The sequence below is a fragment of the Xiphophorus couchianus genome, chromosome 5 (genome assembly GCF_001444195.1).
Source record: "Xiphophorus couchianus chromosome 5, X_couchianus-1.0, whole genome shotgun sequence".
Lineage (NCBI taxonomy): Eukaryota > Metazoa > Chordata > Actinopteri > Cyprinodontiformes > Poeciliidae > Xiphophorus > Xiphophorus couchianus.
This window is the reverse complement of record NC_040232.1, coordinates 10,909,980-10,935,010: the sequence shown is the minus strand read 5'-3', so window position 1 is coordinate 10,935,010 and position 25,031 is coordinate 10,909,980. Positions and strand designations below refer to the sequence as shown.

The window sequence follows — 25,031 nt, the reverse complement described above, 5'->3', positions numbered from 1 at the left end:
TTTTTTATTAGCACAGCAGAAAATGTTTTAAGAAGGTGTTTTGATGCTCTGATAAAGTCAGTTGGAAGGAACAAATAATTTTTTTCTCTGGTTAAACAGTAGGTGTAGTTAAACCCTGCTAAACATGTAATACAGGAAAAAATAAACAATTTAATGGTTAGTTTGGATTTTTTTTTTATTTGAAGTTCTGTGAAATCACTTTGAGGTTGTTGAAAATAAATTCCCAGTGGTGGAAGTTAACTAGTTAGTAGGACATACTCATCTTTTTAGCTGACTTAGACAATTTAAAACAACTTAAACTGAAAATGTTCATTAAAGTTCGCATATCCTAACATTATTAACCAGACAGTAACAAAGGAGGCAGAGGATAGGAGGTAATTTGTGTCAACTATGCAGCCATGACATTTTGTACCCAAAAGACAGTCACACAAGTTGCATAGTCAACACAAATCACCTTCTGTCCTTTGTCCCTTTTGTTGAATTAATCCAACATTTGAACAGTGGAAGGAAGCCGACTTACCCAGACAGAACCCGTGCATGCAGAACATGCAAACTCCATGCTGAAAAACACCAGACTGGGATTCGAACCCAGAACCTTCTTGACGCAAAGCAACAGTGCTACCAACTGCGCCAGCGTGCAACCTATCCATACAAATATGTCAACTTTAAACTATAAAATTAGTAACACAACATATAATATTATTTTAATCTAAACTTTAATTGAGATCCCCTCAGCTTGATTGTGAATGCTGTTTAATCTTTAAGGAGTCAGTTTTAATTCTAAGCTAATGAAGAAGTCTAAGTGATCATGGGTTGAGAGTATGCGTCTGTGCACCACACAATGATGACCTGCGTGCAAGGGAAATAATAACTGGCTTTAGAGAAGGGACTGGGTAATGCTTGCATGAAATTGCCTTCAGAGGCCTATTGTGCGACGACCCACTTCAGCTCCCCCCCCCAGCAGCCAGCCTGTTGACTTCAAGGATTGTTCATTCAGCTATAAAGCCTGTGGTGTGGCAAAGTGGGGCGAGGGATGTGTTTGCGTGTGTGTGGTTTTTGGTGGGGGGATAACGGATGGTTGTCTGCATCTGAGTGTCATGGAGAGAGATAACAGGATCGTTTGCTGAAATCTTTTTCCAATCAGGGACCTCACATGTTTGCAGTGCAGAGAAAGTTGAGGGAGAAAGTGAGAGATGAAGTTGGGTGAGGGGGTGTGATGTGTTGTTGGGTGGTGAGTGACAAGGGAGGGGAGGGGAGGGGATGGGAGCTGCGTGGTGTGGGTCTTAGATTGGACTGTAATCCCTTAGTCCTGCAGAGAAATAAGGCCGCACAGTCTGGGACAAACAATGAGACACTCACTGAACATACTGGCTGTCTCTCACTGTAGCTAGTGATGTGGTTTCATCATGACAAAATCTGTTTGGCAGAAATTACCTGATCTGCTGGAGGAAAAGGTTGGTTCTTTGTTTTAAGTGTTGAGAAGAGTTTGTGTTTTATGTGTAAGATGAGTTACTAAGAGATAAATACATGAAGACCTATATGTATAAGTAATGACAATTCCTTATTTTTTTGGACTATGTGAAAAGCTACTGAAAAATTTCAAATTTCTTATTTTACGTGTGTGCTAGTTTGGCTCAATCTTTTTGAGTGACTTGTGTAATGCTTTGGCTTTTGACCTGTTGATACAAATTTTCACTGATTCTGATTTCTCTTTAGGAACTAAGAATAACAATTATACTATTTCTTTCTAAACTTTCTTCAAGAATGCGCATTATCTATTTTTATTAGGAGCAACATCTCATGGGGTGTGTGAAAGAGTGAAATAGGTTCTTGGTCATTTAAAAAAACTTAAATTGGCATAAAATGGCCTGCACTTGTAGTGGCCTTTATAGTCCAGAGAACTAGAAGGACCTACAGATGTAAGGCTGCCATAGCAGATCCTCTGAGCATCACCTGCAGGCAAGGCAGGTGAAGATGTGGACAGATCGGTGGTTCGAAACCAACTCCTACCTCCTGAGCCACTGTCGCCCCAATCCACCTCAGCGGATTTTACAAACCATTAGCTGATCCTGAGTCCACTGGGAACATTTTTGAACAACTATGAGACCTGGAAAATTTGGGAACTTGATGCTCTGATAGGACTGACAATCAGCAGCACAGCTGGTGGATTGATACTTTTCTCTTTCATTTCGCTTGCACACACAACCCCCTTGATATGTGTATGAGAAGCTTTGAATATTGCATGTTTCATAAAGATGCAGTGGCACAGATGCAGCATGTAAAATATTTGCGTGTTGGTAGAATTATTATTTTAGTGAGCTTGTGGGATTGTTTTATGATCAATGCTTTGAGTATAATTTTCTCTTTGTGGGCATCTGCTCATGCGTCCTTGGTTTCTAAACCTATTTGAAAATTTGTGGAAATGTATTTAATGTACAGTGCATCTGGAATGTATTCACAGCACTTCACTTTTTCAACATGTTGTTACATTACTTCCTTATTCCAAATTGTATTAAATGAATTGCTTTCCTCAAAATTCTACACAGAAATACCTCATTGTGACAACGCAGAAACAAGTTTCTGAGATTTTGTATTGCAAATTTAAAACCAAGAAATCATGTTTACATAAGTACAATCCCAAAAACTTCATGCACCATAGCAGCAACAACTTATTTCAAGAGTTTGCAATAACTATGAGTCATTAATATTACAGCAGAGGAATATTGACCTTACTCTTATTTACCGAAGTATTTTAGTTAAACAACTTTAGACGGTTTTCAGTTCAATCATTGTGTTTAAAGTCATAGGAAGTCCAGATTTGGCTTGGCCACTCCAGAAGGTTTTTTAATTATTCAGGTGGCCTTGCTACTGTGTTCTGGATCATTGTCCTGCTGCAAACCTAAAGTGTGATTGGGTTCTAACAGGTCCTGTGCTGATGGCTGGACATTATCTTGCACAATTTTCTTCAATTATCAATTATGACAATTCACCCAGGTCTTGAGAAAACCAAATTTTGAGATTAATCTCAGAAATTTTCTAGAAACGACTTGGACATTTCTGAGTTTGAAAAGTCAAAAGTTTGTTGGAAAATCCTTACACTAGCAGGCTGTATATCTTTAGAAATCTGTTTTGTTATGATTCTGTGTTGTTTTGTGACCTCCTGGATGAATCATTGATGTACACTTGGAGTTATCTTGGGTGAACGGCTAAAATTAGTAGAACTGCTGCAGTTGTGAATTATTGTTATCACTTTGGCTCAATGGCATCCCAAAAAACCTAAAAATGGCTTTGTAACCCTTTCAAGATTCAATACCTTTTTTGTTTTGTGCTATTTTTGAGTCTCTATAGGTGAGAGAATTGTTTTGTTTTTTTATAGATGTTTCAGCCATCAGAGATGTTCTAGTCAAAATATTTACTATATCTGTAGGTCACTTAATCCTAGTTTAACTACAGTTAATTCATGATCACTTTTTCTGTTTTTTCTCTTTTAATGAATGACAATCATTTGAAAATTGTTTTTCCAACTGTATTTACTCATGTTATCTTTATGCAATATTAAAATTACTTTGATGAAGTGAAATATTTCAATGTTAGAGCCTCCATCCCACCAAAACAAACAAACAAACAAACAAAACAAGTTTTTGGTGCAGGAGAGTTAGCATCTGGCAGGCAGCTGATAGTGTCTGTGTTTCATCTTAACATCTTTCGCAGCTTTAATCATTTGGCCTCACCTCTGTCTTCCTCTGCAGTACGACCCGGAGAATTCAGGCTTCATCAGCACAGAGCGCTTCAGGGACCTGCTGGCGACGCACGGCTCTGAACTTGATCCCCACAAACTGGAAGTGTTGCTGGCTCTCACTGATGGCAACTCTGATGGAAAAATCTGCTACCAGGACTTTGTCAACTTGGTGAGAAGTTTGTAGAACTATTGAAAAGAAAATATGGTTAGCAAGGCCCTATTTTACATAGAGCTGGACTGGTTGGAATAGTTGTTTTAACATTTATAAACGGATAATAATTTGAGAACTGTCTGTCTAGGGCTGGGGTTTACAATTATTTTAGTAATCGATTGTTCCACTGATTATTCTGTCAATTAAATGATTAATTGGATAAAAAAAGACACTCTGTCTTAATTAAATTAGTTGAATATTATTATGGTAATCAATTCATCATGATTAATTGTTTCAGCCCTACTTCTGATTGAGACACTTTCTAAATGATCCTAAACATGCAAGTGTGAGAAAAACAGCAAAATCAGATTAATCAGAACACATCATGTTTCACAGCACTGTTCATGTCCCTGCATACATTAAAGATAGTTGGATTTGGACTTGACCTTACAGCTAATGTGCTCTGCATCCTACACTTACACTGATCCTCAAAATCCATATTTCAAGATCACCTCGGCCACAGAGTGGAGTTTTCTTCCCGACAGAAAATAACACTCACTCAGGTCACAAACTCCCTTTTTAACTCTCACCTTGCCCCACTTGCAGTTTCACCTTCAAACCACAGCCTGCTGCTTATAGTCCTACATTTCACTCAAGTACCTCCATCTGGGCTTACCTGCTCGGTCAGGCTGCACTTTCATGCAGGAAGCTGAACCCAGGACAGTGTGGAGTGCTCTTGGAGCGAGATTCCTCTCGTGGAAACCAATAACTACTGGATTATTGAGGGATTGGGTGGGGCCGTGCCTTTCTGCTAAAAACTGCAAGGAATTTATTGTCTGCCTCTCCCCGTGTTCTTTAAGTCAGTTTATTGCCTGATACAGTGGGTGAGGAATGAAGCCTGCAGGAATCTGGGGAAAATGTCAAAAGGAGTTTTTGTTTTGCTCTTTCCAGCTAAGGTCATGTGGGAGTCTGATGGTTACAGTGAGCTATGGGTGGGACAGGAAGGTTTTCATTATTGAACATGCTTTATTTTTCTTCAAAGTCTCCATAAGAGCACAGGAATTGTGAAATCTTTCTTTGTAAGCATATAAACTATGGAAAAGACATTTTGTGTTACATTAAATAAGCTGATTTCTGTTGTTCAAAGCAACCAGCCGACTTTCAGATGGAAACATGCACAGTAGAGCAGGTTGTACCTGAAAGTCAACCACAAACTCTGATGGATGTAATTGGGATTTTATGTGATGTATAACACAAAGTAGTGCATAATTGTGAAGTGGAAAAAAAATGATTAATCAATACTTTGTAGAGAATAATTTGATTTCTGTGTACATAAATATGAATAAGTTTACCACTTGTGTGTGTGTGCAGACATCAACAGGGAGTTGACACTTATTGTTTTGTGTGCTTTCTGTGGTACTGCACTACATTTTATCCAATCTGGTAATTTAGATGATTTCTCGCATTTTTACAAATTTTTGGAAAACCATTTCTGCAAGAACATCCTGGTCAAACCGTGATGCTTTTAGCAGTTTTGTCATTGCTCGGTCAGACAGTTTATGTGGACAACTACTGTACGTACGTCTTGATTGGTTTGCGGCTGTTTAAATTCATATATACTTCAAAATCCGCTGGCCTTCTCCTTGGCAGACACAATAATAATTCTGATTGCTACACTGCTGGTCAGGACATGTTGGGAAAAAAGGAAAAAATTTATGTGATCCTTTATATTTTATTTCACGAAAATGTTTAACATTATGTTGATCTGAAAATATTTCATGAGGACCTAAACGAGTGGATGACATAATGCCATAAAATCACATACTCTCTGAGAAGCTGAAGTGAAAATGTAAACTTCTTAAAGGGAAACAATTCTCCATCTTTACTGCCAGCGGCTGGTCACTTGTACATTTTTATTGCTACTAATGTAAAGGTGGTCGGCAGGTAAAAAGTGGTTAGAAGGGGTTTGAGGTATAATGCATGGGGGCCAGGAGACAGACTGTGAGGGGTTTATTTGGCACGCTATTTCTTCTTTGCACAGCAGCTTTTCCATCAGTGTGATTGTCAGTAATTGCCTCCTTGCTGCTGCGTCACTGGCAGCATTTAAATTACTGGTCCCTATTCCCTCTCTCCTTATACACTCTTTACCTTTGCCTCTGTCTTTGTTTTTTCCTTGGCATACCTTTTCAGTTTGTCTTTCTTTTCTTTTGCTTGTCGCCTCTTTTGTCTTGCCTATTTGTCTTCTCATGTTTAACTTTGCGTCATCCATCACACTGAAGTATTGCCTTTGCGTAGACTGGCAAGGGAAGAAACTAGTCCATAATAGCTTTACATTTCCCCTAGTACCTACGCTTTTAGTCTGTGTGTTTTTGTTTTTTTCCTAAGGATGGTTACACATATTTTTGAAACGGGACAGTATATTGTATCCTGTTGCACATTTTGGTTACTGCAAATGTTGTCTTTAAGTTTTCAGGTATTCTTATGTTACCTCAGTGTTCTGTTAAATGTCTCCAGTCTTTTATTTTTGTTTAAAGTTATTGTGTTTAGTTTGACATGTTAGTAGATCATTTGATGCTTTACCGTAATCACTGCCTTGGCTTAAATACCGCTCAGATTAGCTTTGCCAGACCCACCTGCCTGACATGTTCTGTTCACTTATTGCCCACCTTTCCTATTGTTTCCTTGTGTCCTGTGACTTTGCCTGTTTAACTCTGTTAAACTCAACATTTACTACAATTCTGCCTATGTCCTGCTTGCATTTGGGCCGTACATCACCATTTGCTATTGCAAAACATAATGTCATGTTAGTCACTAGAAGTGATTTTGTTCAGTAACAAAAAATGTGAACATCTTGGCTCTTCAGGAGAGCAATAATAAGAACATAATTCTGTTTTTACTATGTTTCAGATCATTAAACAAGTGTTAATATCAGACATCAGCATGAGTAAATGCAAAATGCAGGAGCTTAGGTCCCTCAGGGTGTTGTCAACAAAGGAGGGAAAATGGACGGAGTTAAATAGAGGGCAGAAATATCATTGCAGAAAAATAAAGGACCTTCCTCAAACACTTGCAGCTTTAAATGAAGCAAAAGGCATTTTCAGACTTGTATTTGGAAAACATGTAAAAACTATCATTTTCCTTTTATTTCACAATTAAACACTTCTTTGTTTTGAACCATCACATAAAGTTTGAAAATACACTGAAGTTTGTAGTGGTGACAAAATGTTAAAATGTGTAGGACTAATTTTGCAAGAATGAGTTTGTTGAGCATTTACTGTGTTGTAAAATAATGTTTAAACTTGACTTATGCTTGCTGACAGAAGCTGGACAGGCTCTAAGTTTATGCTGATCTATACTCCTGAGTTATTTCCTGGTTTCAGCCCATGAGCACAGTGATTCATTAGGGCTTGTGTTTGTGGCGCAGAACAGCAAGGCTATCCATCTGTGGGTGAAAGATTTCAACTAACACCCACTACTACAGATCACAGCTACTGAGAGCAAGAGGTTTGCTTGCTCCAAAGAAATATCCACTATTTGTTTTTGGCAAGACTCTGCATGCATATAAAAGGGGGATTTCTCTCAGAATTGCACAGAAACTATTGGTAACAACAACCACACATATTCACGTTGCATATTTGTTAACTGGATTAAAATATTGTGTTGAAACTTGAGGTAAAGACTTAAATCCTTCCTTGATATTGGGATAAAAACTAGAAAACCTTTTGAATTATAGCTGGAAATGATAAACTCACTAACTACTGACTGCTGTTTCTTTTTTTATATACTTTATAATTAACTTGGATAGTTTTTATAAATATCTTCTGATTATCCTCTAAATATTTAATCTATGTAATATTTAGTGTTCATACACAGCTTTGTGCACTTTTTCTTTTGATTTTTGCTTGTTTGTTGACCTAACCAATTATAACTCCAACAGCTCTCTGTTCTTCTCAAAGTTTTTGATTTTATTGGGAATGAAAAAAATGATGTTTCCTTTCTGTTGGTGATAACTTCAATACATTTCTGTCTAAGTTTTGAAATAACAGTACAATTAAAGCATTGTTAAGGAAGCATTGCAAAAAGTTCAGTTTGGCAGATCTGTACATTCAAAGATTTTTCCCAAAGATTGGGTTCAGGACCACTCTTTTTTTATATTATAGAAAGTCTTTTCCTGAATTATCCGTTTTCTGCAACGTGCTACAGAATTCTCTATTCAAAGCAAGAGTCACATGTAGTGCACAGAAAAAGGAAATTTGAAATTATGATTTATAGTAAAACAGCAAAACAAATAATAAAAAAAGAAACAGACCGTTAGTCTTTTATACAGGGTGAACTATTTGTTAGTTTTGATAATATCTTTGTCTTTTGCCAATTTGTTCAAAGTCTGTGTGATATTTATTTAGTTGTCTACATATGAGGTTCTATCTTTAAACTGTAACCTGAGCAAAGATGTAATGTCAGCAATATTTCTGCTTTTGAGATCACTAATTTGACTTCAAATGTTCACATGACCCTGACCCTTAACCTTTAAATGCTGGGATAACTCATACTGTAAATGCTGCATGGACTGTATTTCATACCTTTCACCTTGATTAAGCTCAAAAAACTTCCTTATCCTTTTTATTTATTTCTCGCCTTGCTCTACTTTCTCTTTAAACAGTTATTTTCTCCGTTCTTAGTCTATTTCTGCTCCTGTTTTTTCTCACAGATGTCTCTGTCTCCTACAATGTGTTTTGTGTTGATCAAACGATGAAGTTGTCCCCTGCTGGATGTATACCCATTTGTCTTCGCCTCGTCTGTCCCTTCTCCTCTTGGCACTGGGTCAACACACAGAATGCCATTCTTTCTTTTGTGTCTTGTAAAAAAAGGAGAGGAATTACAATCACGTCACCAGATGAACTGACTGTCTTTATGCAACCAAGCTGCCAGGGGGCGGTCTGTGTGTGCACTTGCCTTTGTGTGGTCGAGAAGTGGCCATGGTAACCTGTAATCATTTTCCCACAGTTTTCTGAATCTGTTATTAAGACAAAAATAATTGGATTTTTCTGAATATTTGCCCTCCAAAGACCCAAGCCGTGTTTGAAGAACAATTTGCCAACTTAACTACCTGTAATTTTACTGTATTTTCTAATTGAAAAGCCTTTTTTAACATATGTTTTCAAAGATAAATGTTATGCACATTCACTGACATGAACTGAACAGAATAAAGTTAAAAAAGAAGCACTCATTTAGACAAGAGCAGAAGCAATGAGGAGGAAATGGGACCAATTGATTCTCATTGTCTGACTTTAGTAAAGAACACCACAATAGTGATAAAAATACCAAACTTTGAGAACACATTAATACGCTAATGCACAATGCTGACTCGTGCAGATTTCTGTTAGTCAAAATTTTAGGTTTCTCTTCAAGAACTTTAACAGCACTTAGATTCAAACCTCAAATGAATAACAATAAGCAGCACTGCTGTGGCCTGTTAATCCTTCCTTTTATCTGCTGAAGCCTAATCAGTTTGTCTTTAACATTTCAGAATTGACTTCCTTTTCTACCTTAAAAAGGCTGGTGCTCATTTTTTAACGAACCTCCGTAAAAAATATGCAGGATTAACATCTATCTGAAGACATGTGATGTATAATCTCTATTTTAGGGTATATGGTGGCATTCCAGTCAATTTTTACTTAATATTACTACTATTTTATATTAAGGACACAACAAAACTGAAACTGTACCATAATCCAAAGCATATCTGCAGTCAAATCAACACCTATAAGGGCTGGTTCTGTTAGAAATCAGCATACCAGCATCATGGCTTCATCTGTTCTGAACACGAAGCAGCAAAGTTTCTGGTAGAAGATCCAAAGACGCTCTTGCAAGTGCAGAGAAGGTGGTAATACGTTGTCATAATCTCAATGAATCAAAGCATTTCCATCAAATACATTTGGTCCTTCATTTTCTTCTGCCGAGTTAACCATCCAGGCTTCTTTCTCCCGTTGAAGTCTGATTAATTTAAAAACTGTTAAACGAACAAAACTGAAATCATCTTCTTATTTTTGCATGAATGAGATTTTGCAGCAGCCATGCTGGCTTTTGTGTCCCTTATTAAATGACATCACACTTAAAAATCGCTTTATTAGGACACTTTACAATCAAATTAGTCATTGCCATTCATGTACACATTCAGAGGCTGATGATGGCCAGCTCTGCCCTGGGGCAATCTGACAGAAAAGCAGTCCGGCAATATGCAGAGTCTGTTGTATTGTCTGCCTGGAGATGTTTCCTGCAGCATGGCTCCCATTCTGCCTCAGTGGTTAGCCTTCGATTCTTTTTCACCTTTCGCACCATTTCCTTTATTAGTCAAGGTGTTACTTTTTACTTCCTACCACATTCTCTGAGATTTCTCACAATGTGGAACATCTTGTATTGTTTAAACAACACTTTGGAACTTAAAGACATGTAAATATGCCCTTGTAGCCCTGTCCTATAGCCTTGCCTTACCACACACTAAGAGCTGCTGTTTGTCACCTGTGAATCTGGTGAATACAGCTGTTCCAAATAACTCAGGATAACTACGAGGCTTTACAGCGTGGACTATTTGGACTAATGTAGGACATTAAATTCTCCTAAAGACTCTCACAACGTGCAACGGGTGTGAATAAAGTTGTCCTCTTCTACATAAAGCGCAAGTCAAACAGAAATAGTTTCCTGTTTTGTTGAAATCATATTTTGAAGCACATGTTGTCCAAGTTTTAAGACACATAAATCTAAAGTTGCCGGAGCAGGGTTATGGATTATTATGGATCAATTGAAAACATAATTGAGGACCATATGGAGATCAGTGTTATGACCATTATTATTTCTCTTTGCTCTTATATTCATTTGTACTTTTCTTCAATTGTTTAAAAAGTTAGCTTCTCTCTTGGCTCTTGCCACATTGTGTTCTTTCAATCAATGTGACGATTGATTTATTGTGAATAGTCATTGTTAGCAAGGCTCGAGGTCCTGACCATAAATACAGCCAGCCTCCCACACTGACAGCTGAAATCCTGCTTAATATTCTCAGCATAATATCCTGCCTGTTGCTCTGTTGCTGACTTATTGTGAGCAGAAAGGAAGCAGATTTAATGCGGTTACCTGGAAGGTACATTTGGATTATGTGTAATTTTGCTGTTTGACTGAAAAGCATTTCAAAGTCCTCTGGGATAAAAGTGTTTATAAAACCTGACACAGATCTCTCTGAACTCCGCTTAATCTTTTTCTCTTTAATTCCTTGAATTATTTTACGATGGTTTTTAGTAATGAAAAGCCTTCAGGTGTTAGAAATGTGTTGCAAAATGGCTGACCAGTTTGATCAGGTTGTTCTTTGTTGGCATTAATGCATGGCATATTCTTATTTTACATCAATGACAAGACTGTACAACAGCAGTATTTTATTGTGGGATTTCTGAAAACAAGTGGATTAAAACAGGTTAAAGAATGTATTTAAAATATTTGAATATGGGATAATAATTTGAGCTGCTGGACCTCTCATGGAAAAATTTTTTTTTTCTAACTGTGAACTTATTCTTCAGTGGGGTTACATCTGTTTATGACTCTGACAAACTTAATTTAATTTTACAAACAAAAAATCTTAATACTGCTTCATCAGTTTCAAATTTGTAAATACCCGCATGTTTTTTGTCTGTGAAAAAAAATGAATATAAAATATCTACTGCTGTGAATTATGTAGTTTCACTGTGATCTAAATATTTGTAACATAATTTATAAAGCCACTACATGCTTTAAGTAAATTTTTTCAGTCAAATGTTGAATCCAAGAATGACATCAGTATCAAGTCCAATATAAATAGTAGCTCTAGTTCTAGTAGATTGCATTTGTTGTTAGGACTATAATATGTTTGCACCACATCCTGCCAGCTAGCTCTAATTATTTGCTTCCCGCTACAGTCCATCCTATAGTAAATCATCTCGATACTTCAGCTTATAAATAGTTCATCTCTAACACCTTTACTGAATACCACAACAGAGAACCTGTATATTATAGGTTTAGTCTGTAATATATCAGGAAACTGAAATAAGTCAAACAAAACCAAGCCCTTGACGTGGCTGGAGCCACAAAAGAGAAACACATTCATGTGGGAGTGGTGTTAGCACACATGCTTTAGCACACTAATGTATTAGGTAACATAAAATGTGAACGTTTGAAAGATTAATGAATACATTGCTGTGATCAATGTTTTTAAAGTGAATTATACAGCTTCAGAGTGATACGTTGCCACACAAATCAATATGATGAGTTCAGAAACACAATGAAATAGTGGGTATACTGGTGACTGGGTAATAGCGCAGCTTATGTGATAATAATGTCCGATGACGTCACTTAAAGTATCTTAATAATAAGCCTCTCTAATCTTTAACATCTCATTAACCTCTCTGCCCTTTCCAACAATCTCCTAATCCTCTCTACTTCTCTTGTTTCTCTTGGGCAGATGAGCAACAAGCGCTCCAACAGTTTCCGGAGGGCCATTCTTCAGGGCAGCAGGCAGCTGAAGGGCTGCAGTCTCAGAGATGAGGTGGGCTTGGGGCTGTCCCAGCGGCTGGTTCGCCATGTTGCCTATGAAACGTTGCCCCGCGAGGTTGACCGCAAGTGGTACTTTGACAGCTACACATACTGCCCCCCTCCATGGTTCATCCTGGCTATCACCATCGCAGAGGTAAATTGGCTAAGAAGGAACTAAACCGCCCAATATGATTCAGACCTTGGCCAGATGCAGATTTCTTTAATTTTACAAATGTTTCAGTTGACTGAAAGTAATATTAACATTTTGGAAATACCAGCAGAAAAATTGAAAAAGCTCTTCAGCAATTACAAGAAGATTTTTAATTTTATTTGTTTAAATCAAATAAATATTAAGATTTATCCTTCATTTAGACACTTTGTTCTCTTTTAATCTCGCTCTCATTTCCTGTATACAATAAACTTCTTCTTTCTTGTTAATCTAAGTCTATCAGGGTTATGAATACTTTTAGGATTTAATGTAAAGTTAATGTGTTTTTCTTGTGAATTTTTTTGAGCAAAGCAAAACTTTACTGCAAATCTGAAATTTTGAAGATTTCATTGAGCAATATGGTGCAAAAGGCCCATTGTATCCTCAACGATCCATGACTTGGGTGTGAACATAGTTTTTGACGGGACTCTATTAGTCATGCGCATCTCAAATCTGACTCTTTTCAAAAGTAGCAAAAATTGGGTAAAATAAAACCTCAAAAAGTCTTGTTTACAAATTGCAACTAGCCATGCAGGGTCGTAGGAAACATGTGGAAGGATGTGTTCTTTCAAATTTAACCAAAACTGAACTTTTTGACTTGGTCTATGGAGGCATAACTTACAGTCCCAATCACAATGAACACACAAGCCCCAAACAAAGAGACGTAAGTATAATGCTGTGGGGGATACAGTATATTTCCTAATCTGAAAGCAGAGAAGCCACTCAATGGGAAGATGGAAGGTGGTAAATATAGGGCAATGCTTAAGAAAAACCTTAAGGAGCTGCATAAGACATGAGACAATGGTGTCTTAAAATACCACAAAAAGCTATTCTATTTTCTGTTTTCCTATTTATGCTTACGATATTTATGACTTTGATCCCCTTTGTTTCCCTGTGCTCTGTTAGGTTGCAGTGTTCATGTATTATGGAATCCAGTTGGATCGTTTGGTCCTGCAGGTATCCAGTCCGTCCTTCCTAAAAAGCCCCCTACCCTACCATCCCCAGCTCCGAGCCCAAGCCTGGAGGTACTTCAGCTACGTCTTTATGCATACTGGGTAAGTCTAATCCGGTAACATTGTAAAATATTACAACATGACATCTATTTGTGATGATGTACTGCTGATATACAGCATATTATACTCTGATAAACACATGAAACATTTTATGTGTTATCAATAACTAGATAAAATATCAAATTTATGTATCTGGTTGGGATGTCAGCCTTCATGAGCACACATTAGCACACATTTCTTTTCTACTTGCACCAGTGGTTATGGGTGCCTAAACATTTGATCTGACATGTATCTGTTGTATATTTAAGAAACTGAGTCATATGAAATGTTATTGGTGAAAAATTCAATCTCCAAAACTGAAGTTTGTTTTTTTGTGTGTGTTTTTTTTTTTTTTTAAAAAGAGAACAAAATGTAATTGGGCAAAGCTGAGATGCAGTTGGTAATTGTCAACATGTGAGAAATTAAAATCAAATCAAGAACAAGGGTAAGATCCTCTTTTACTACAGCTAGTGTCATGGTAACAGAGAAGGGATTATCTTTGTGGTTTTATTGGTCTAATGTGTTTACACTTTGATAGTGCTACCATGAAAACTAATAATTCATAATGCAATAATCAGATAAATCTGTGGGGAGTGGATAGTGGTTTTCATCAGCTCAACTATGGCCATCCAGATTTAATTACTCCTAGGGGTAACATAGTCTTAGCCATAAAGAGAGATAATAAAATGGTAATTTACTGGGGATAGATGGTAGCTGGGGTGACAGTGGTGAACAGACAAGCTTAAAATTGCTGAATAGAAAAGAAAGATGTGATGATCTGTGATTTTTACAGGTTATTTTAAATTTATTTCTTCCTATTTTGTACTTACAAAATACAATGATTGACAATTTCTCATTTTAATAGAGCAAATCAAGACAAGTTTGTTATAAGGCAAATGCAAAGTTTTCAATGTTTAAAGACTGGCATCTATTGTCTATTCAAACTAAAAATAAATAGAAAATTTCAAACTTCCAGGCTAACTAGAGTGGGTCTGGAAGGTTTATACGACAACAGATTTTTATGCATTTTGGTGCTAACCTATTCAGTGATTTAGAAGCTAACAAGATCCTGGAAATGTTCTTCAGATAGTAGAAGGCTGACTTTGTAATTGTCTCTATGTGTCTCTGAAGGTTCAGGTCAGAGTCTATCACTACACCCAGATTTCGGGGCTGATCACTAAGAAAGAGTTATGAAGAAAGAGTTATGGCACAGATTGATTTGTTTTATGCACATACTCATCACTGGAATGGGTTAGTGGTCACCTGGTGACATTGTAATGTAGAGTTGTGCATAATCTGTGTAGTTATGGTAATTAATCTTGTTATAATCCTAGATTATTTCACATGGATATTAAATGAGAGGGGTCCCAGGATGGAACCTTGAGGTACCCCACAATAATATGTCATTGATGAGGGTAATTTTAGTACTGTGTTTAACATGAAAACCAGACTGAAAGTTTGGAAGATTGGAGATTGGCCTGTAATTCTGCAACAGCAACTTGCCTAGATAATTATTTTTTAACAGTGGCTTGATAACTGCTATTAATGTGTGCGCGTGTGTATGTGCATTACAGGATTGAACATCTGAGCCTGAACATGGCCATGCAGCTGCTGGTGGGAGTGCCTCTTGAAATGGTCCATGGTGCCCTGAGGATCGGACTGATCTACGTGTGTGGTGCGCTGGCAGGTGGGGCCAATAGCGCTAATCTTCATCCTGAACACACTTTCCTGTTACGTCATCTGCTTGTTGTCTATGTTAATGCATTTTCACAACATATTAGAATCAGCCATGTGTACATACTAGTCGACAAGAAGTCTGTTCTTGTGTGACTTGAGGACAGATGGTTTTGTCTGTCTTCCCAGCAGACGTGATGAGATGTAGGGGGTTTTCAGTCCCCCATCAAGAGGCCCGCAATATTCATTTATGACAGGGGACAACAAAAAGATGAAATTCAGTCAAAGAAACACTCTCAGTAATAATAAAATATAATCAGAGGGAAGAAAGAGAGGAGAGACAATTTTTTGTGGTAATAAATCAGAAAGGCTCGGAAGAGAGAGGCCATGATATTAAATATGGAAGATGAGAGGAAGTGTACGAGAGTTGGAAAATAATCAAAGTCAAGTGTATCCGATATGAAAGAAAAAGTCGATGCAGCTTTTGAAAACAAAATGTCAACACCCCACTTCTACTTCCCTGTAAACCTCAGACGGAAGCATTTCACTTTCCTTCTCCATTCAGCTGACTTAAAAGATCGCTGAGTGTGTGTGTGTTCTGTTTACATTTACCGAATCTGTAATGACTAAGTCCTCAGATCCTGCTGAGCTGTGTGTTAAAAGAGGAAAGAACAGATTTTTGCAAAGAGCTCACATTGAAACACTCATTACTTATTCTGTGTTTGTATTTCTGTGTTTCTCCATGAATCTATTTGTATGTGTGGCGTCCTGAAGGGTCACCGACACAGACCCTCGGGATACCAGCCGAGGTGACCTTTAGTTTTAACCTCACTCTTAAAATGAGGAGGAAACTGAACTATAAATCACACATCGTCAATGCACACACTAAAACACACACACAGACATGTCTGCTGTTTTAATTAGATATTGACCACCAACAGAAGAGCAGATGCACAGAGTGGTCGAGTTGGCTGCACTGTTAGGGTTAGTGTCACATCGGACGGTTTGGGTAATTGGCAGTAAAGTTCTGCCAGAAATGCACAATTTCACAACAAGTGGAAATTTGCACATCATTGTGCTCTCTAAATAAATATTTATACTGTATGTAAAAATGTATGTGACTGCTTATTTTTATCAAACTCTGCTTCCAACTCTTTGTTTCATATAGTATTAATATTCTTAGGAGTTTGATAATTGCAGTTTCATTTAAACACACAGGAGGTAGAGCGAAATGTGTATTGATGTTACATAATTAGGCTGTTCTGTTCATGGCACCTCAGGAAGGTAGATGGAGTTTCACTAAATTAGTGTAATGTTGACACTTTCATAACTTTGAATAAATGGGGTTTTATGGAGGCTCTGAAAGGCAAGCAGGTAAAAAAGACTCTAATTTTTCTAAGTACTTCTTACACTTTTTTCTGACATTGTAGGATTTGTCTTCAAAAAAGAAAAACAGAACAACAAAATTAAAACTTTTCTTGCTTCCCTCAAATTTTATTATACTTCATGTAATATTTTTGTGACAGGAAAACTCAAAATAATGAATACTTGTGGTGTGAGAAGAGAAGACTAAATAGGTTTCAAAGGGTTTTTTTTGTTTTTTTTTTTACAAATGAAAATCTGAACAGTGTGGTGTACCTTTGTAATTAAACCCCTTTTTCAATACAGAGTAAAACCATTCTTATCATCCTCTTGTTGTAGGTGTTTAATAGAAATATTTGTTTGTGGTCAGCCAGACTGGATGAAGAGCAATTTTTAGGTTTTGTCTCAGATTCTTAATTTGATTTACTATGACTAGGCCAGTCAAATTCATACATATGCTTTTATCTAAGCCATTGCACTATAGGTCTAGCTTTAGTTTTTCAATTGTGGTCCTGCTAGAAGATGAACTTGCACCCTGTCTCACATGCTTTTCAGCCTTTTTTTCTTCCTTTTCTTATTTTATAACCTAACTTTGAGGTTAACCTTGTTCCTGACCTGTTTGGTCTGTTCCTTTGTCTTCATGATGCTGTTTGTTCTTTTGTGCTCTCTAAAAAATACTTCTGAGATATTTGAGATTTAATTACACAACAAATATATAACTTCTGAAGACATTGCTTGCTCTGGATTTTATTTAGCGGTATCATATTAAAGGAAGCTGAGATGAAATACATGCCACTTTTTTTTATATATATTATTATTTGTAAAACAAAATAAACATGCACAACCATACACTAGTTTGTGTCTTCCAAACAAATAAAATATCATAAAATGACATAAAAGTAAATTGAATGGGTGTTAATTATTTCTTATACGACAGAGATCGTCATTGTAACTTTGCTGATTCATTAGTTTCATTTTTCAACTTCATAAAATATATTTGCTTCATTGTTAAACTTATGAAAGCCATGATTTTAAACTATAAACTGTTTGTAAATAAAGCAAAGTAGTTTAGCCTCAATCCGTTTGTAAATAAAATTGGGCTCAGCTGGTACCTACAAGAGGTCAAAGTTTGGTTCAGAGATCAAGTAATGATCTAGAGAAAGGTCACTGACCTTTTACACACAATTCACACTCTGACATCATCCTGGAAGTAGTAGACATGAATATAAAATCTCAATATGTTCTCTTTGGGACTGCCGGTGTGAACACAGCTGCCTGTCCTTGTAATTATGTATTCACACAAAGCCAAAGAGTCAGCTACTGTGGGCACTGAGGAGGCTCTGATGAAGGCTGGATTTGTAAAACTCTGGCTGAATAAAACCTAGCAGTGGATTTTGATCACTAGGAGTACTGCTGTACAATTTATTTAGAGAGAAACGCAGTGGTGGATTTGAATAATGTTAATATCAACTTCTTTTCGATATCTTTTAAAATAATGTAGACAATATATATATATATATATATATATATATATATATATATTTATATATATATAACTTGGAGTATCCCTAATTGTAATCCATGGGGGGGCCCAGAAAATCTTTGGGAACCACTGGCTTAATTACTCAAACATCACATTAGCTTAACATACAGTATCCTGGCTCATCTGGAAGTTAGCCAAAGTCTCAAGATACAAATAAGAAAAGGGGTAAAATATGAAACTTACACTAGTTACCTATTTGAAGTCATTGAAAGGAGGAGGTCAGGTAACATTGACCTATGAAATATAAACTCCAACTTCCTGCTTCCGGAGCTGCTTGCTCAGTGAAAAACTAAATAGGCAAGCAATATTTTGTGCTCGTCTTCTTAAAAACAAGGGAACACAGCAGGAAATGTGGCCAAAAGGTACAATACAATGAATGATGCAGCTAAATGTTGTGACACACAGAGCTGGACAGATTTATTCACAGTCTGTGATAAAAATGCCATGTTATAAGACACTGTGTAAAAAGGGCTTAAAGTAATTTAATCTGTCTTTGCAGCAGCATAATCTCACAATGATTTTTTTTTTAGGAAAGTCAAGCTTCAGTTTGAGGACATTTATTCAGTGGGGAAGAAAATCCCATTTTATAAAATAGCTGTTTTTAACAAAATATCCTGTTGAACTTTTATTATTATTATTCCAGTTTTTTTCTTGGGTTGTGGCTAGAGAGACATTTCTGACCATTCCTGTTTGCACAATTTCAAGAATCTCTCACTCCATGCCATCTTAGCTACTCCCCTGCAAACTTTTGATGCATCCAACCAATAGACCAGTGTTTACATTTGTAATAGTAGGAAAGACTTATTTCTGGTGTCCTCCCCAAATAACCAGTTGGCATATAAATGTTATCTAATACTTGTTATGGGACCTTGGGTCCCACTCTTTTCTATGGTTCTCTGACAGAACCTTTTCTTTCCTTATCATCCTGCTCACTTTGCTTGGCAGTAGAGCAACTTGACAAGACACATCCTCCAGTTACACTTATTTGAAAAGGACCGGATGTTTTAATTTTGGATGTTGTAATGGGGAATATGTGTATACACAGGGTTGCTACTTAAAGAATATTAATATTAATAATATGTGTGGCATCGTAGATGAAAAGAGAAAAATGTGACATCACTCAACAATTGATTCTTCTGCTCCATTTTGTGTTGACCTAATGCTTGTTCAGTAATGTGCAGAATTTCAAGGCAAGCAGAAAAGGAAAACTTACAAACGGAATAAAAATGTGCTTCTAAACACAGTTAAAGATAAATTATCCCAATTGCTTTTTCTTTCTTTTCTTTTCTTTGCAGTTTTTTCTGTTTACTGTAACTTTTCAGTGCTTGATTGGATCTTTTATGTGTGTTATAAATGGGTATGAAGGAAAGCAGCAGCTCTCTTTAACTCTGGCACTCTGCAGGAGTTGCACCAGTGTGAATTTATTTTTTCTTCGTTTTTATTTTTCTACATAACGTTGCACTTTGCACTGGTGCAGTAAGAGAAAGCTTCTGTTTGTCAGGATACAGTACGCCTACATTCCCTAGTTAGCTGCCTTCATTCCATTCAATGTTGACATATCCATTAGACTAGAGGCCAAAGCTTTGCAAATTATTCAGTTAGTCATACTTTCTGTCAGTATGACTTTCTGAACTGGGAGACCCTAGAGTTGAGGTTGGCATTACAACGCCTACAGTTTTGTGAAAAAGGGCAAAATACTTGCTTTCACTTGATATTTTTATGTGTAGAGATACAAAGGAACATATGTGGTGTTTCCAACAATGTCTACAAATAAGGTTAATAAAATGTCAGCTTGAACAACAGATGACATTTGATGTGCAAGACCTTTAGATGGATGCAAACAAATTAAGTTTGCAAATCTTGATGGATAAAGTCAACTAAGTCATGGGGAAAAACTCAAGTTCACGCCAAGATTTGGTAGCTTGTAAAACCTGTTTTAGCCACAACAGTTATCACTTTCTGGACTTTCTGGAGGATTTTTTTTCCTTTCAAGATTTAGTTCATTGAGGATTGCTGGCAAGGCCTCAAGTCACAGCCACCACAATATCTTATGAGGGAATACACTTTCTTCAAACAAGACATACGTATTTAGACTTTTCATTATTGTACATTAACCTTATGATTTAACATGCTAACTGATGGTTGTGGATTCTTGATATTAGCTCAACTGCTTTTTTTGCTATTTCTATGAGCATTCCCCATCTTGATTTGGGTGACCCTATCTAACCAACAATTGCTTCTCTTAGATCTTTGTTGATGCATTTCCTCATTGCCATTGTGTTTCTATTCACCTGTAAACACCAAAGCAGCAAATTGTCAAAGCTCTGGCTCCTATAGAGGAGATCATACTGGTAATCATCAGTTAATCAAGTGCATTTGCTACTTTCCTTCCTAAATCCAATGTGAACAGTAAAGAAATTCTTAGGTTTTCTTTAATAGTTGTACTTTTCACTCCATCTGACTTAACATTATTCTTTAAGGTCATCTAAATACAAGATTTTGCTTTCATTTTGAGAAAAAGGAAAGGATATCCTTAAGCATTTCTAATTTTAGCAGAAGCCCTTTGACAGATTTGTGCCCTTCATCTTCACTGCAGGGTCTCTGGCGGTGTCGGTCACTGACATGACGGCTCCGGTGGTTGGATCGTCGGGAGGAGTGTACGCCCTTGTCTCGGCACATTTGGCCAATGTTGTAATGGTGAGCTTTTGTGTTTGCATGTATGGGTGTGTCTATGAAGATATCACTCATATTCCGTCTAATCCTGAGAGGAGCCTGTTTGAAACCCCAGCAGGTGCTTCTCCACCTCCAAATACCTTACATTCTTCACTGTCAGTTTTTCCCTGTTCTTCAAAGATCACACAAGTGTGCCGGTGTGTGCACATGCTTATGTGACAGAGTGTGAATAAAATCCCATCAATGCACTCTCCTGTCCTTTATTGTAACTCCCACCCATCTAATATAGGTAATCAAACACACTTTTGTTGTTCCTCAAAGTGAACCTCTGTATCTTATTTTGCCCATCATGGATTCCAGCAGGTCCCTCTCATCATTTTCAAGGTGAGGATGGAGGTATTTGTCTTTATTCTCCATTCTGAAATCATATTATCTCTTACAGCAAGACCACAGAGGGTCAGAGTGTCTTGAACATTTTCATAATTGACCTGAATTAAAACAAGGGCCACATACTAATGTTGTTTTGATGCCATAATGTGTATTTGTGAGCATGTGTGTGAATTCCAGGAGTGCCATTGGCACTTTATGTGTTTTTTCCCCAATATTTGAATCCTCTCTTTCGTTCTGTTTTTCTAGAACTGGTCGGGAATGAAGTGTCAGTTTAAGTTATTCCGAATGGCCATGGCCCTGGTTTGCAGTAAGTTGGAAATAATCTGCCTCTCCTCCATGCTCACCTCTGATATGCTATTTTGGGGGGGGGGGGGTTTACCACAGTTGTTCTTCTTCTTTGTTCCTGAGACCGATGCCTGCATATTGATACTGAAGGCAATACTGAACTGTTTTAACTACTGAATGACTAAAATTGTGCTGTCTCTTCCAAACTTTATCATAATTTTTAAAACGCTATAAATCTTAGAAGATCAACTAAATGATCGGATTTCTTATACAGTCTGGAAAAGCATGGAGAAGTACAGAATTTATTTCAGTATTTTCTGCGTCTGGTAATTGTAAAGTATGGAAAAATCTTTCTGTTTCCTGAAATTATTCCTTTTAAGTGTCATTTTTAGTCCTTCCTTCCCTTTGTCTTTCTTCTCTTCCCTATGTTCCTTCATTCCTTACTTGTTCTTTCTTTTCTGTTTTTGTGTTTACACTTCCTTGTGTTAACAAGACTGGTAATTGAAACAAGGCATCAATGTACCACATCTATCCATCCATCCAATCTGACTGAGATTGAACTTTATGCAAGAATATGTTTGTCTGCCATCTTTCCATACTTAAAAGTGATTCCTAAAGATGTAAAAAAGAGCCAGATTAATCACGGAGACTGCATCTTCCATCTGATATTAAGAGATATAGGGGTGACTCATTTAAAACATATTTTTTGTATTGTCACATGCTGACATCTTGTCTCTTTCTGTGTTCACAGTGAGCGTAGAGTTTGGTCGGGCTGTGTGGCTGCGGTTCTACCCTCCAGCTTTCCCTCCGTGCCCCAACCCCAGCTTTGTAGCTCACCTGGGGGGAGTCCTGGTGGGTCTCACCCTAGGCGTGGTGGTCCTGCAGAACTACGAGCAACGGCTTCAGGAGCAGTCGCTGTTTTGGATATTTTTCTGCGTTTACACCTTGTTTGTGCTCTGTGCTGTGTTCTGGAACGTTTTTGCCTACAGCCTGCTCGATGTGCGAATACCCCCGGCACCATGAACCTGCTTCCAGGGGGCCAGCTGGCAGGATGTATCACCTCAGCATTCACGTTCAGAGTCTCACCTGTCGGTGATCTAAGACGTCCCACAGCCTACTAGTTTCACTAACCCTAGCCTTATCATTCAAGCCGAACTCCTCCTGCGCTTTGTCTGTGTCTGCTGGTTGCTTGTGGAACTCAATGATAAAACATCAGCAAAGAAGAAGCCTCGGATTTAACACTACAGCATTGCTTTTACCTCTTCTGCCTATTTCTCCTCAATCCAACGGTGCCTTCTCATGAAGACATCACCTGCTGAAAGTATTTCTGCACATCTGCCTCTTGGTTGGAGTTACAGCGACAACACCTTACAGTGTTACACCATTTTTGAGTCATAACAGTTTCTCGTAATCCTCTTTAAGTGAAAAAAATGTGTTTACTCTTACAGAACGTTGGTGTTTCTCTGTCCATACAAGCATCAGGTGCATCACATAGCACAACAGTTAGCTTTTCAATGAAAACAGATACTTTAAGCTACACGTCAGTCACCTTTACAGGTTAAGAATTTAAGTTTTGAAGAGGGTGAGTTACTGTTAAGTATTGCCTTCAGAATCAATATATAGGCATGGGCCGACTAAGTATAATAAGGATCTCAAACTACTAAATTTTTCCAACATGCCATGGTTTCAGTTTGATGTCCATGAGGCCCCCTACTACTAACCAATAGATATTATTTTTTAAGAAACATTGTTTTCTTCTGTTTTTGCAAAAAATCTCCATCTTCACAGTTTGTGGGATTTCAGTTCAAACAGCTGCACTGGCTATGCTGCGCCAGCAGTTGACAATAGTCTTGACATTAACTATGTTGAACTTTACAAGAAGAAAATCCTAAATATGGCTAAAACAGAGCTAAGCTAGTCAAATGACTAATAATCTCATAGTGATTAAAAAACTGGAACAAACAGAGATAAGCTGATACATTTTTGTTTTAAATCTTTGTGTAAATGTCATGATATCAGTTTGCAGACTTCAAACTGTCTTACCAGGAGAAACACTTAGTGGCCCATGCCTATAAAAACAACCGTGTCGAGCGCTTTTAAAAACCTCAGTCTTGTCTCCTTTCTGTGTACAGGGACTGTGTTTGTACTTATAAAAAACAAACAGAAGTGCCATTCTGACTTAAATCTTTCTGATGCCAAAACATTGCTGCAAGCACTGGCGAGAAGTGTGTCCCTAACGAGTGTTGCTAGGTTTTGTGACTAAGGAGTTTGTCAAATGTAAGAGAAAAACCTTTAGTGAAGAACATCCAAATAAATGCAGTGAAATTCTTTATCTTTCCTAACAAAGTGCTTCATTTATAGTAATTGTTGCAAAAAGTATAAATAAAACACAAAAGATGACTTTATTCATTCATGGTTGAGCCTCAGTGAATCATTTTCTCGTTTGAACATACATCCTTGACCTCAAGTCATTCAAGTTTAGGTTGTTTCATTTTCAGTTCAGAAGCCAGCTGGACAAAAAAAAAAAAAAAATCAATATTTGCCTGTTAGTTCTTGTCTCAACTTGATTGGTTAATTGATTGGAGCTGAAATAGGAGGAAGAGACCAAAGCTTGAGGTCTCTAACTGTACTGTATTTTAAGACTCATGTTACATGCTTTAATGACTATTAATCTAATGAAGTCCAGATTAATGTTTTAACATGTTAGATTTTTTTATGTGGTGATACTGGTATGTTGCGTAATTGCTTGGACATCATATATGTTCGATATATTCTGTATGTATCCTATTTAAATGAAGGTTAATGATGGCCTGGGGTTGTACATAATAAGGGCTACTACACCAAACAGAGTGAGGAGTAAAACTGCAGATAGTATTTTGATGTTGTGCATATTTTGTAGATTTGATATGTGCATAAAAGGGGTCCAATAAAATGTTTTATACAAATCTAAATATGATTTTAGTGTTTTCTTTTAGACATTTGTTTACTGTTGCAGTTTTTTCTCTGTGTAATTATTTCAAACATTATTCAGTAGTTAAGTTAAACTTGTAGAAATGCTCTGGTGTTCTAGAAGGCTTTTGAAGTATGATGGGAGCTGAATCCAAGTTGTGCAAGAATGCAGATTTGTATGAAGAACAGCACACTGCAGATACTGTGCAGATGCTTAAAATGTATATTTTTAAAAGATTCCTATGTTATGTATAAAAAGCAAGGGGAAAGCTAATTTTATCCACGAAAATCAAAGTGCAGGAGTTGCTAAATTCAAATATGCATTTTGAATTACAAATAATGCTGAAAGAACACATATCACTCAACCTCAACTTTGTAACAGTCAAAACTGTATATAAACTTATGCAAAAATAGAATTCAAAAACATAAGATTGTCAAAGGACTGGGGAAGC

General features: G+C 37.1%; 1 protein-coding gene across 3 annotated transcripts in view; it reads left to right on the top strand.

The window, feature by feature from the left end:
• rhbdl3 (rhomboid, veinlet-like 3 (Drosophila)) overlaps window positions 1-24,581 on the top strand; it is a 54,694-nt gene extending 30,113 nt beyond the window's left edge. For all 3 annotated transcript variants that reach the window (XM_028017505.1, XM_028017507.1, XM_028017506.1), the window contains 7 exons: window positions 3,750-3,908; window positions 12,373-12,597; window positions 13,558-13,706; window positions 15,278-15,390; window positions 20,879-20,979; window positions 21,592-21,652; window positions 22,382-24,581. In XM_028017505.1, the coding sequence (XP_027873306.1) occupies window positions 3,750-3,908; window positions 12,373-12,597; window positions 13,558-13,706; window positions 15,278-15,390; window positions 20,879-20,979; window positions 21,592-21,652; window positions 22,382-22,653 (1,080 nt within the window). In that variant the 3' untranslated portion in view covers window positions 22,654-24,581. The remainder of the gene's footprint in view (window positions 1-3,749; window positions 3,909-12,372; window positions 12,598-13,557; window positions 13,707-15,277; window positions 15,391-20,878; window positions 20,980-21,591; window positions 21,653-22,381) is intronic.
• Window positions 24,582-25,031: the final 450 nt, after the last annotated feature.